Source organism: Panulirus ornatus, chromosome 50, assembly GCF_036320965.1.
Source record: "Panulirus ornatus isolate Po-2019 chromosome 50, ASM3632096v1, whole genome shotgun sequence".
Lineage (NCBI taxonomy): Eukaryota > Metazoa > Arthropoda > Malacostraca > Decapoda > Palinuridae > Panulirus > Panulirus ornatus.
Genome location: NC_092273.1, coordinates 7355867 through 7369505, shown reverse-complemented (window position 1 = coordinate 7369505; position 13639 = coordinate 7355867). Strand labels below are relative to the sequence as shown.

Below are 13639 nucleotides of genomic sequence, written 5' to 3'. Positions count from 1 at the left end.
CCTCTAGGCATGTCAATGAAAGCACATTTGCATGAGTTTTCTAGGAAGAAAATTGCAAAACTTTAAGCTAGACTTAGAGAATTAGGCAAAAGATCATCATGCATTATTAGATGATGAAGATCTGTTTGGATTTTGTAGAGAAACACTCTATGGGGAATGATTCTTTGAGCATCAAAAGATGACCAAGATAAGGCAGGAAAAGGTATTCTAGTAAAAGTGAAGACGGTGCTGTCAGCACCCATCTGACCCTAACAATAGTGCATCTGACTGATAAGGCTGGCAATTCAAATAACTTTTTAAAGTTTTGCTGTTATGAAAATATCATCAATGAACAATACTGATTACAGCAAGAAAAGATTTATCATATAAGATAAAACAATAATGATTTGTAATAACCATTCAGTGTAGGTAGAAAAAATGATAAAACATGCTCATTTGCAACAAACTTGACATTAAGGCTCTCACTTTTTAGTTCTTTGTGCTGAAACATCTACAAAACTTTTACACACTGTTACAGTGAAAGAGTGGATGAAAAATACTTCTGAAGGATTCATTTTCTTTGTTATATAGATATCTTTGACACTTTAAGGTTAAATACATTGAAAAACATGAATTTTGAGAATTTGAGAGGATAACTTAGCGGGACATTAAAGGGTTAAACATCAAAATAATAATAATGATAATGATGATGATAATAACAATAATAAAAGTAATAATAATAATAATAATCATCCCTGGGGATAGGGGAGAGAGAATACTTCCCACGTATTCCCTGCATGTCGTAGAAGGCGACTAAAAGGGGAGGGAGTGGGGGGCTGGAAATCCTCCCCTCTCATTTTTTTTTTTTTTTTAATTTTCCAAAAGAAGGAACAGAGAACGGGGCCAGGTAAGGATATGCCCTCAAAGGCCCAGTCCTCTGTTCTTAACGCTACCTCGCTAATGTCGGAAATGGTGAATATTATGAAAAAAAATAATAATAATAATAACAATAATATAATACTCTCACATTCTTCTATGTTTTTTCAACGTTATCATACAAAAAGTTTAGTTCTCAATATACTTGCTAACCATCCATTCTTAAAATAATGACAAAACAAGATCATACTTAGATGAACCATATCATACTTCTGCATCTTACAAAAATGTCTTTTTTCTTGCTTTTATGACTAGAAATGAACTTCAAGATTTTCTCTGAAATTATTGTGAGCTTATGGAGAAAGTGATGGAAAAGTAACTATGTTTTTTGACATGCAGTCAACTTTCATCATTTGCATCTTGCATAATATCCTAGCTAGCAAAACTTATTCCACATCACATAATCATGTATATAAATGCATTACAAATAAGTACTTCAAAGTCATGTATACAATACTCACACTGTTAGATTCTGTGCGACCCTTGCGTGGATAGGCAGTATTCTGTGGTTCAGTCTTTGTGCCGAAGACACAGCAGAGCATTGTTGCAGTCTGCACATCATTCAGGAAAAGGTAATGATCCAAACTGTAGAACAGGACAACTTCACATGAGAAACTATCACAGTAACACAGTGGAAAAACTCATTAAAAATACATTAGAAACTTGAAGCATGATTGAAACAGTGATCAAGTATGAAAGACGGAAAGAAGTATATCATGTATATGTATGTATGTTATCGTTGGTGATAGGGGAGAGAGAATACTTCCCAGGTATTCCCTGTGTGTCATAAAAGGCAATTAAAAGGGGAGAGAGCAGGGGCTGGAAATCCTCCCCTCCAGTTTTTACTTTTCCAAAAGGAAGAACAGAGAAAGGAGCCAAGTGAGGATTTTCCCTCTTAGGCTCAGTCCTGTTCTTAACACTACCTCACTAATGCAGGAAATAGCAAGCATGCATGAAAAAAATCTACAATAAAAAAATCATATTCTAATGCCAAGAATAAAGTTACCAGTGATTCTCCATTAAGAAAAAAAAGAACTTTGTATTTCAAATTCATTGCAATGCTAATAACAACATACATTGAATTGATCAGCTTGCGAGCAAATGGATGGTGTGTCCAAGGGGAGTCTGTATATTCAGATGCATTTGTACTTAGACCAGGGCCAATAGAAGCCGTGGCAGCTGCTAGAGACCACACCTGTCATAAAGAGATTTATAAGTTCGTCAGAATAAAAGGAGCAGCTGCTGAAATCATAGAATTACGTGACTTACATGACACCTATGTAAGAGAAACCCATGACTGATTAAGATCATCTAGTTAATATATATTCCTTAGCTTACTTATAAAAATAAACATGTAATGATTAGCACAAAGGGATAAAGACTTTATTCATCAACTGATTACAATTCGCACCATGAAAGAAGTTTATGACAATACTATCTTTGTCTTTGATGCTCATTCCTTGTGGAAAACCCCTCAAGCAGAAGGCCACAGCAAAAGTTTCCATAACTCTTGAACTCCAGTGCCACTTTATTGCTTCACCCTTAACAGGCCACAGGCAGAGGGCAACAATAGTGCAGTGTTTTCAGAGGCTCCTACCTACTGTTCCTACCACCTAATTCTACCTAATGTTCTTGCCTGATGTTCCAACCTACTACTTCTACCTAATGTTCCCAGATAATGCTCTTACCTACTAAATACAATACCAAATAAGTTAATTCAAAGAAAGAATTTCTGAAAATATTATTGATCTGGAGCAATATTTTCCTTGATCTTAGTAATACCCTGGTAACCTTTAGTCACCTATAACTACATTCCTGAAGGAAAAGTTAATGGCATGTTCTCCCTCTCACATCGAGACAGTTGTTGATTTACCAAAAGTTTACAAATATATACACAGTGTCCTGCTCTTTAACTCATGACTCCTTAATTTACTACTTTAACTTTTCTTAACCTTCCTCAGAGGAAGTGGGGTGTTTCAGATACCTGGGAGAGCATGGTAGTGAATGGAACCATAGAAGAAGTGAGTCACAGGGTAAGGGGGCAAAGGTTCTGGGAGCATTTAAGAAATGTGTGAAAAGATAGGTTGCTTTCTGGGAAGACAAAAATGGGTGTGTTTGATGTTATAGTAGTCTCAACAATGTTATATGGATGTGCGGCAAGGGCCATATATGAGAATGCACAGATGGAGGAGTATGTGTTAGAAATGAAATGCATGATAACAATATGTGGTGTGAGGAGGGTTATCAAGTAAAAGGGGAACTGGAAATCCCCCCCCCCTCATGCTTCATTTACCCTAAAGAAGGAACAACAAAGGGGGCAAAGTGAGGATTTTTCCCTTTAGGGCTTGGTCATCTGTTCTTGACGATACCTCACTAACACGAGCAATGGCGAATATGTATGGGGATAGTGATGTTGTTTCCTGTGGGGTGGGGTAGCACCAGGAATGGATAAAGGCAAACAAATATGAATACGTACATGTATATATATGTATATGTCTGTGTATGTTTTTATTAATACCTCGCAAACGCGGGAGACAGCGGCAAAAAAAAAAAAAAAAAAAAAAAAAAAAAAATGTCTGTGTATGTGTATATATGTATATGTTGATATGTATATGTATGTATATGATCTTGGATGGGCAATTATGTATGTATGTGCGTATATGTGTAGATAGGCTATTCTTCGTCTGTTTCCTGGTGCTATCTCGCTGATGTGAAAAATGGCCATCAAGTATAACAGAATAAATAAATAATATCTTTTGATGGAGTGAAAAAGATTTTGAGCGATCGGGGCCTGAACATACAGGAGGATGAAAGGTGTGCAAGGAATAGAGTGAATTGGAATGATGTGGTATACCGGGGTTGAAGGTCTGTCAATGGACTGAACCAGGGAATGTGAAGCGTCTGGGGTAAACCATGGAAAGTTTTGTGGGGCCTGGATGTGGAAAGGGAGCTGTGGTTTTGGTGCATTACACATGACAGCTAGAGTCTGAGTGTGGAGAAAAGTGGCCTTAGTGATGTTGCATTAAGAACAGAAGACTGAACCTAAAAGGGAATATCCTTACTTGGCCCCCTTCCCTGTTCCCTTTTTTGGAAAATAAAGAATGGGAGGGGAGGATTTACCTATCATGCTTAATTGGTTCCCCAGTCAGTGAGGTAACACCAGGAAACAGACGAAGAATGGCCCATCCACACATATACACATATATATACATCCACATACACAGACATATACATACATACATATGTACATATTCATATTTGCTCTCTTCAAAACTTGCATTGACCTCCCTAACCACCCCATCCAAAAACAAATCAAACAAGGACAAAACTGTCATAAATGAAATTATCTGATGAGTTGGTTTGCTTGTTTATGGATGGTGGATCAGGTTTTAGTGCACATTACATGAAAGCTTGAGTGGACGTGATAAAAATGAAGCCATTATCTCTTGTTTTTGTAACTTATGTAAAATTGGAAAATAGTGAACTAGTATGAGAGAAAAGTTAATTTACAACAGTACTTGGTAGGCAGCCAATGACCAGGGAGGTATATTATCAGCACTACCCACCTGAGTATCAAGAGAATTAGTGACATCTGTTTAGTCCAGCACTTCAGTGGTTGTCAAGCTGCACTCCTCTGACCTAGGTAGCTGTCTTTTCTTTCTGCCTCACTAACATGTGGACTACTGGCATTTGGTCCACAAACATACAATCTCTCCTTGTCATACATTATTAATTGACAGCACTTAACTCATGCAGCTCATTCTTCACAACTCTAGATATTCCTGTGGTGAGCACTATGTGCTAGCCCTGCCTTCTGGCACAATGGAAGGAGCAGTACATAGATGTAGTAGGTAGGGAAATTTAGGCATGATTATTAGGTAGAAACATTAGACAGAAGCAGTAGGTAGGAGCATTAGACAGAAGTAGCCATTAGGAACATCAGATAATAGTCTCTGCAAACACTGCACTAGATTTGCACTCTGCCAGTGTCCTCTTAAGGGTGAGGCGCTAAAGGCTAAGAAGCGGCAGTGGAGTTCTTAGTTATGGAGACTGTTTCCACGGCCACCCCTTTGAGGGAGTAGATATATCTTGCACAACCCACCTGAACAAGATCCTTACGACCAACAGCGGCAGCTGCATCTCTGTTGTGTGCACATGTGCCAACTATGTCATTTTCATCCAACCTGCCAACAAAATTTGAGCTATTTATGGAATGGAACTAATATGAAAACCTCACACGAAAATATCTCTGATAATGACTGTACTTCAATAAAAGAATTACGGAAGAAAAAGTCATCTTAACATAGCTGCCAATATATTTGGTAGACCAATGACTAAGAGTGTTAAAAGAGTTAGGGAACCCCTTTTAACTGATGGAGAGGGTGGATGTAAATAGATAAGGGTGTGATTACACCAAATCTCAGCATTCAAGAAGGTAGTGAAGAAAGTGTTAGAACAGAAGGTAGTGTACACAGCACTTATCAATTTAGAAATAGCATATGATAAAGTAATACTTCTGATTGTTGTTAGGTTTATATTGGAAGTAATGCTTGTGTCCAAGTAAATGGTGGTATGAGTGGTATAAACAAATGTGCAAGTGTGTCAAACTTTCACAATGCCATCATGGTTTTTTAGTGTTTAATGGAAGAAGCATCATACAAGATAAGGCTTGCTTGTGGTCATAGTGGTTTACAGTACTGCTGACCCATGATGGAACACTATGGAAGCTGCTTCAGTTGTTGTATGAAGGTGATGCTATTCTATTACCTGAATTAGAGGAAGAATTGAATAGAATGGTGGTCACTTTGACGATGTGTACAAGAGAAAGGATGGATGAAAGTATATGTGAACAAAATCTAGATTCTCCTTTCTGAAAATGATAAGTTTTCACTGCACAAGAACTAGTTTTGAATGAAAAAGAATCAAAATTTACAAATGAACTTTGGTATTTGGAGGTGATGATGAGTAAAAATAACAGTCTTGCAAAGGAGAAAAATTGAAAATTCAATGAAAGCTCAGCTGAATAGAAAGAATTTAGCTGGAATGCACTAGAAGACTGCATGATGAAATAACTGATCTTACTAAAATGTAAAGCTATGAATACTAGCTTTTCTTGTTCAGAGGAGCCAAATTTCAGATTGGAAGAGATGAGTAAATTATGCAGTACTGCTATCTTTAGAAGAGAGTAGAGAATGAAGGTTTAAGATGGAAATGGGACATGAATTCCAAAATGGAGATTTCTAGATGGCATGAATAAGCAGAAAGCACAGCAGATGATTGGATGGTCAAGATAATATATGGTATTACTAGTAAAGCAATTGAGGATACAAGAGGAGGGGGATTCCACTAAAGATATGGACAGATACAATGAATGAAATCATTGTGGTTGGAGGTTCTTCAAATAAGTATTTAATATCCATTCTGAAAGGAAAACATGAAAATATAGACTTTGCAAAGTCTTACAAAGTCAGAGAAGAAAGTGTACTAAATTGTTTCATAAATATTGGGGGAAAAAGACTGGAGGAGGTGACAAAATTTAAGTATATGGGACCTATCTTGGGTAAGTTTGGTGATGTGGAAGGAGATATAAGAGCAAGAGCAAAAGAGGGTACAAGAGTCATTGGGCCCCTTAACAGAACAATGAAGGACTGCAATGTAAGTATGGAAGTTAAGAAAGGTTTAAGGGACAGCATAGTCCTCCCAACCCAAAACTATGCACCTGAAATACAGACATGGGATGAGTTACAGAGGTCAAGAATCCAGGCTGTGGAAGTGAGTTATAAGAGAGAAGCATTTGGTATGACTAAATGCAATGAAGAAAGTAATGAGTGGGTGTATGAAAGATTTGGTACATCAGGAAATGCAAAGGGAATGAATTGTGGAGTGAAAGAGAGGGTGAAACATAATACTTTGGGGTGGTATGGGCATCTACAAAAAAATGAAAGGGTTGGTAGTTTAAAAAGAGAGTGTATGATAGTATGATGAAAGGGACTGATGTGAGATGAAGACCACCTAGGACATGGGGATACAAAATGGATGAATATAGGATGGAGAGTAGTAGGAAAGAATACATGGAATGTTGTATGCGAGGGAGTCATGTACAGACAGGAATAAAAGGAGATTCTTTTGCTAGGGCCAACCCCTTAATAGGAGTTCCCTGGGGAACAGGCATGAAAGATATAAACAGATAGGAAGATAAACAGATCCAGTTCATCATCTATCATGTGAAAATCATTTTTATAAAGCTTTTCAAAGAAATACATAATCCTTACATATAAGATGCTCCAAGGTCTTTTGAAAGAGGCATCAAAGATTTAACATCATATACCAACACATTCCCAGCTCTGAATGATCGTCCTGCTTCATCCTCACTTTTACCCCTTTTGCTCTTTACTTTCTGAAAAGAAAAATATGAACAGACAATTAAGTGACTTGTACAGTGAAGGTCATATTCTGGAAAAGCTAGCTTAAACACAACTTTCATCTCAGTACAGCAAGAGGGAATACACATGCTACCTTATAAATCATATGTGATCAGAAGCTATGAAGACTTTCCCAAAATTTAGTTTTTCTCTTTTTCTGTCTGGACGACTCCAACAAAACTATCAAAAGATATTAAGTCTTTCCTTAAAACTAGTACAACATTTTAGATGAATTACATGTGACTACCATATTGAATCAAAATGATTACTCTAGAGTCTTTCTCTATCACCTTTCTACCTTTAATTTGTAGAGCATTTTCAAAATTTGAAAGTATGTCCCATGATGAATCTACTCAGTACATTACTAGAGATATTACATACATCCTCATATCATCCACTCCCAACTCCCTCCTACCTAATGTTCTCCCAGCATGACACTACATTTTTATAATCATATCTATTTGGTGACTGAATTATTACATGACTGCCACTCAAAAATTTTATAAATACCTCAATATTTGTTGTTCATGAAACTTTCAAAAAATCTAATACATTTTTGGAGGGATTAAATTTCGATTACTTTCAAAAGACACTATGGCATCCTCTTCAGCCGTACATATGTTGAAAAGCCTGATTAAGCAATCAATAAAACTGTCACACCCTTTCTTGGGAAACTCAAATTGAAATCAAATCCACTCCTGTTACTTTGTCACACTTCATCTTACGCAAGGCTTTTATCACCTCTTTTTTTCACCAAACCATTTACAATAACTCTCTCACTAAGCATACTACTACATCCCAATCAATCTACATCTGCCACCCTATCATCAAGCACATTTAACAGTCTTTCAAAATACTCACTCCATCTCTTTTTCACCTCTTTACCTGTTACCACTTCACCAAATCCTTTCACTGACCTCAGACTATTCACTTCCTCCTTTTAAAGTATTTCTTATTATTCTTGGAGTTCATTATTACTCTCTCTTCCTATCTCTTGCTTGCCCTCTTTTTCAGCTCCAGTGTCTCCCTAGTGACCTCCTGCTGCTTTCTCTTGTATCCCTCCCAACCACCTGTACTCCTTGTAATACTGGCAATACGCCTCTCATTTCTCTTTCACAAGGATAACTTCCCCATGCCACCACTCATTACCCTTTCACATGTGCCCACTTAACTTTCACATGTAGGTCCTGGCCTTCTACCCTTGTTTCGTGTATAATCACTTTATGCTACTCTTAATTCAATCTCTCTTAATATCTCCACATCCAAACATCTTTTCCAAGTGTTCTCACTTTCACCACCTTCTTCCCACCCATGTCATTCCCTGCTTTCTTAGAGCCACTTCAGACTTCCACTCTCACCTCCACGAAATAATAATCATACATCCCACCTGCTGCCCCTCTCAGTACATCTACATTCAAGGACCTCTCTTTTGCACACCTAACAACAACAACAACAACAACAACAACAATAATAATAACAATAATGATAATAATAATAATAATAATAATAATAATAATAATGATATACACTAATGCCATTTCCTGCTTCGAGGTAGTGCCAGGACACAAGAAGAATGGCCCATCCACTCATATACACAGAGATATACATAAAGGCCAATACACACACACATACATATCAACACATACACATATACATACATAAACATACACATACACAAACATATACATATATACACATGTACATATTCATACATGCTAGCCTTCATCCATTCTTGGTGCCACCCCACCCCACAGGAAACAGCATCACTACCCCCTGCTTCAGCGAGGTAGCACCAGGAAAACAGACAAAAAAGGTCACATTCGTTCAACTCAGTCTCTAGCTGTTGTGTGTAATGCACAGAAACCACAGTTCCCTATCCACCTGGAGGTTGGTAGATGGTTAGGGTGTGGTTTGGATGGAAGAAGTGTAATGCTGTAGTGACTGATCTGAATGACCTGTTGTGTGTGGTTTGCAGCTGTCATATTTGCTTTTAAAAGGTTAGATGACCAAGCAGGTGAGGCACTTCAGGCTGAAGTGGACAAACCATTTGTAGAGGACATTAAACGTCAATATGTATATAACATAAAATTATCTCTCATGTCAACCCACCTTATCTTGATAATAGTAGTTAGAAATTGAGATGCTTTGCTCAGTTGATGGGCTATGATTACTAGTTGGACACATATAGTTGTACTTTGGGGAGGTTGGCACTGTACTAGATATCTGAAGCATAAAATTGGTAATGGATGCACCTAATGCTGACAAGGACCGTGGTGTAGATGACTCTGTACGAGATGAACCTTTCCTCATGAATGTAGGCCGTGCAAAACAAACTAGAATCCCTGTGGAAAGATTGATATAATTCAGAAAATTTGACAACTTCCTTCTTGAAAAATAAATGGAATGATAAGAATTTTGAAAATATGGTAAAAGCAGACACAATTTACAGTAAATCTTTCTCAACACAGTCTTCTTGATAGAGAGGGTTATTCATCTACTATCTGGAGGTAAAAACATGACTAAAGAATTCTATAAGAGGATGCAACATAAATGATCAACCACAATACTGTCTAAAGGAAAATTCAGTTTACTGAACTATGATGGATAGCAAAGTAATGATAAATAAAAAATTTACACCAGATTTTGGTATGTGGAATCAACAACCCTTCTTTTACACTGTAAACCAGATCTGCTTTGCATGTATTTTCTCTGCACAAGTTTATTTCAGAATATATCCCACTTGCAATGCAAGGAAAAGGGCATACTATAAGTCTTTTCCCATTTCAAATGCAGCCCATGAAAAATATCTACCTCAGGATAACTGAGCATTGCGAATTATTCTCCTGTGAACCTCCAACATGCATACTTCCTACAATAATTCTCTCACCACAGTTATCATTCTTATACTTGCAAACTGATTACATCTCCAATAACTCATTCTTCTTTTAAATATCATGTACCAATTCTCTGTAAATGACTGCAATAGTCATAATTCCTCATCCTTTAATGCTAGCAACTAAAAGAATCTTTATATTCCTCTCACAAACTTGTTCCTTACTCCAGCTCTCCTGTTCCAACATCTTGCAAAAAAGAAAATAACTTAATGATCTGTTTACCTATTAATAGGTAAATTCATGTTCTACCCTTCCTGAACACTGACTCAAAACAAAAACTTCCACATCATATCTATCTTTAGTCCAACTGACTATAAAGTAATTTAAACTCCAACTCCTTTTCCTCTACCACTACTTCCTAACTTTCAACATTCATATATATTTTCTCCAAATGCTACATTTCATATCCTTTCATCCATTAGAACAAATAATGCTTAATGTCCTATGATGAATCCCTCAACAAGTGTCATCATCATAAAACAACAGTCCATCCTTCAATCTAAGTCAGTTCCATACAATATGCATTTTTGCATTAGACAAGGAGGGGTGAGTCAGGTTGGTTTCAGTGTGACTTTAAATGGGGTGATCCTGGAGGATGTGGAGTACTTTAAACAACCAGAAGTGTATGTAGCAGTGAACGGAACTACGTGAGCTGAATTGAACAACTGGGTGGGTGGAAGGTATAGCTCCTAGGTGAAGTGACAAGCAAGAACGGAACATTACTGTCTAAGAAGATAAGATGGGTAAACATATCTTCGATAGTACAACTATCCCAAATGTGTTGTATGAGTGCAAGGCTTGGGTCCTAAATGTATAAAAGAGAAAAGAGTGAACTTTTGGAAATGGAATGCTTGTGAACAATTTTTGATGTGTGTGTGTGTGTGTGTGTGTGTGTGTGTGTGTGTGTTGGGGGGGGGGGGGGGTGTGTTTGATCATGTAAGGAATGATGGTGAAAGAGATGTGTGGTTGTGACAGATATGGGTGAGAGAGCCAATCAGGGGGTACTGAAATAGTCAAGACTTAGGAGAGGATTGGTAAAGACAGACTGACTATGAGGATACCCATGTCGGAAGTGGAGGGAAGATGGGTGAGGGGGAGAATGAACAGAGAAAAAGATGAAATAAAAGATGCTTTGAATTACTGGGACCTAAACATTTAGGATGGTTAAGGGTACATACAGAATGGAGAGAACTGGAGCGATGTGGCATACAAGGGGCAACATGCTATCAATGGGATGAACCGCAGCAAATTAAGTTATCATGAGGAACCATGAAATGGTCTATGGAATGTAACTTTCGATGGGAGCTCTGGTTCCAGTGCATAATACATATTTCTAGAGAATGGTTATGAACAAATGAGGCCACTATTTATTCATTTGTTCCTGGAGCTACCTTGCTACTGTGGGAAACTGCAAACAAGCATGAAAAAATATTACACCAACCAGGAAATGCTAATCAGGCATGCTAACAAAGAATATGAAGCATTATTCTAATGTGACACCCACCTGCACTAGAAAACCTAGCACCAGAGGTTCGTGGGAAGGGAACTCTGTGATCCTGATAACTTCCATATACCTGTCCCGGATAACCACCACTTAATGGAGCTTCAACAGAATTCATTCTCTCATCTCCCTGTGATAAAAATTCAACTCTATAATCAGTGAGCTCTTCACATATCAATCACTGTGATAAAAGCATTAAAACAACTATCAAGTGAAGAGTGATCAACAATACTTATGCTTACGAGAGATGAGTGAGAGGGTAAAATGATAGTAGTATGTATGAGAATGGAAGTTGGGGACATTTTCCCATGGCCTCTACCTCTGGAGACAGACTTCACCGGCCTCCATGTTTGGAGACGGACTCTACTGGCCTCCACATCTGGAGATGGACTCTACTGATCTCTATGTCTGGAGATGAACTCCACAGTGAGTATAAGGAATACAAGGCAGAAGATTTGTAAAGCTCTTGTTTTCACATGGAGCAAAAGTCAAGAAATTCAGCAGGAAAGAGGATGAAAAAGGTTTTGCTGAAAGTGTAAGCCTCCTTATGAAAGATAGTTATGATACTGGCTCAAACATTAATATGCAATTACTATTTATAAAATCTGAATTACATGGAACTGAAACATAACCTTAATCTGAATCAGAACTTTAGGGATAAATTCTGATGTGAAACTGAAAGTACTGATGATAAAATGCATGTACCGGTTTTATGAATGAATGAGGATAAGACAGAAAGTTCCTGTGACAGTACGGTCTGGTATTCTCTGTAAACAAGATTTTCTACATAAGCAATACTTGTTTTTTTGGTTATTCTTTTGACCAGCAGACACAAAGCTAGAGTTGCATATTAACTGTTGGAAAAAACAAACATAAAAAAATCTAACCCTGTATTTCTTTCCTCCTAAGGAGGCAGACATATTCATAAAAAAAATGAAAAAGAAACAAACCACAAATTATGCTTCCTTTTTTATGGAGAAAGACAATCATTCATGAGAAAGCAGCAGTATGTATGGTCTCAAGAGAAAAATTCAACAAATCTTTGCATGATAAGCAGAAGTCCTCTGTATGGAAGACCTTAAAAATTGGGTGACAAGACAGCACAAACCCTTGATATAAGGTGAGAATGCAAAGTACCTTGCACAATCAAGAAAACTGAAGGTGGAGCAAAAGAAAAAGAGAAGTAGATAAGCAAATTGCAAGCAAGACTGTGTCAAACTCAGGAAATTCAATGACTGTGACACAACTAAAAGCTATTGAATGTTTACGGTACAATAGTCACATAATCTGCCCATGAAACAGAAATAGAGAGGATGATGATAAATGTCAAGTAAGAATATACTCAATGAAAACATCATTGGACTGCTAAATAACTGAAAAGGGTAAGAAGTTAGAATAAATGGCAGTGAAGTAGGGTTCTCCACTGGAAAAATTGGTCTCAAGGTTCTGAAAGTTGGTGATGATTAAATAAAAAGGAAGGTCTCATTGAAGAGTCATAGACAACTGGAGTTAATATTTCTGCTATCAGAGTCCATTCTCTCTAACATCAAAGTTAGCAAAAGGCTTGGAGATTCTTAGGTAATAACAGTCATATCATCTAAACAATTCATGGCATAAAGCATATAAAAAAAAATGGGAGAGAAAAAGTGTACAAGGGACTGCAGTGTGTAGATGAACAAGACATTATTCAATACACTTAGCAAAAAAGGTACAAGAGAAAGAGAACTGAGGTTATAATACCCCTGTGTATTTGTAAGCATGATAAAGACTGCATAAGAGGTAGAACACCTCTAGTTGTATCCCCAGTACTTTCTGCAGTATCTCAATAGCAAGCTGAAGCCAAGTTAGCTCTACTGCTAATGGGTGGGTTTCCAAAAAACAGGATTCCAAAAAACGAGTTATACAGT

General features: G+C 37.3%; 1 protein-coding gene across 3 annotated transcripts in view; it reads right to left on the bottom strand.

The window, feature by feature from the left end:
- The window catches only part of Wdr59 (WD repeat domain 59), a 75446-nt gene that overhangs the window by 21846 nt on the left and 39961 nt on the right, over nt 1–13639 (bottom strand). For all 3 annotated transcript variants that reach the window (XM_071691344.1, XM_071691343.1, XM_071691345.1), the window contains exons 14-19: nt 11736–11862; nt 9447–9679; nt 7188–7312; nt 5018–5099; nt 1992–2110; nt 1377–1500 (exon numbers count right to left, since the gene is read on the bottom strand). In XM_071691344.1, coding sequence (XP_071547445.1) covers nt 1377–1500; nt 1992–2110; nt 5018–5099; nt 7188–7312; nt 9447–9679; nt 11736–11862 — 810 coding nt within the window. The remainder of the gene's footprint in view (nt 1–1376; nt 1501–1991; nt 2111–5017; nt 5100–7187; nt 7313–9446; nt 9680–11735; nt 11863–13639) is intronic.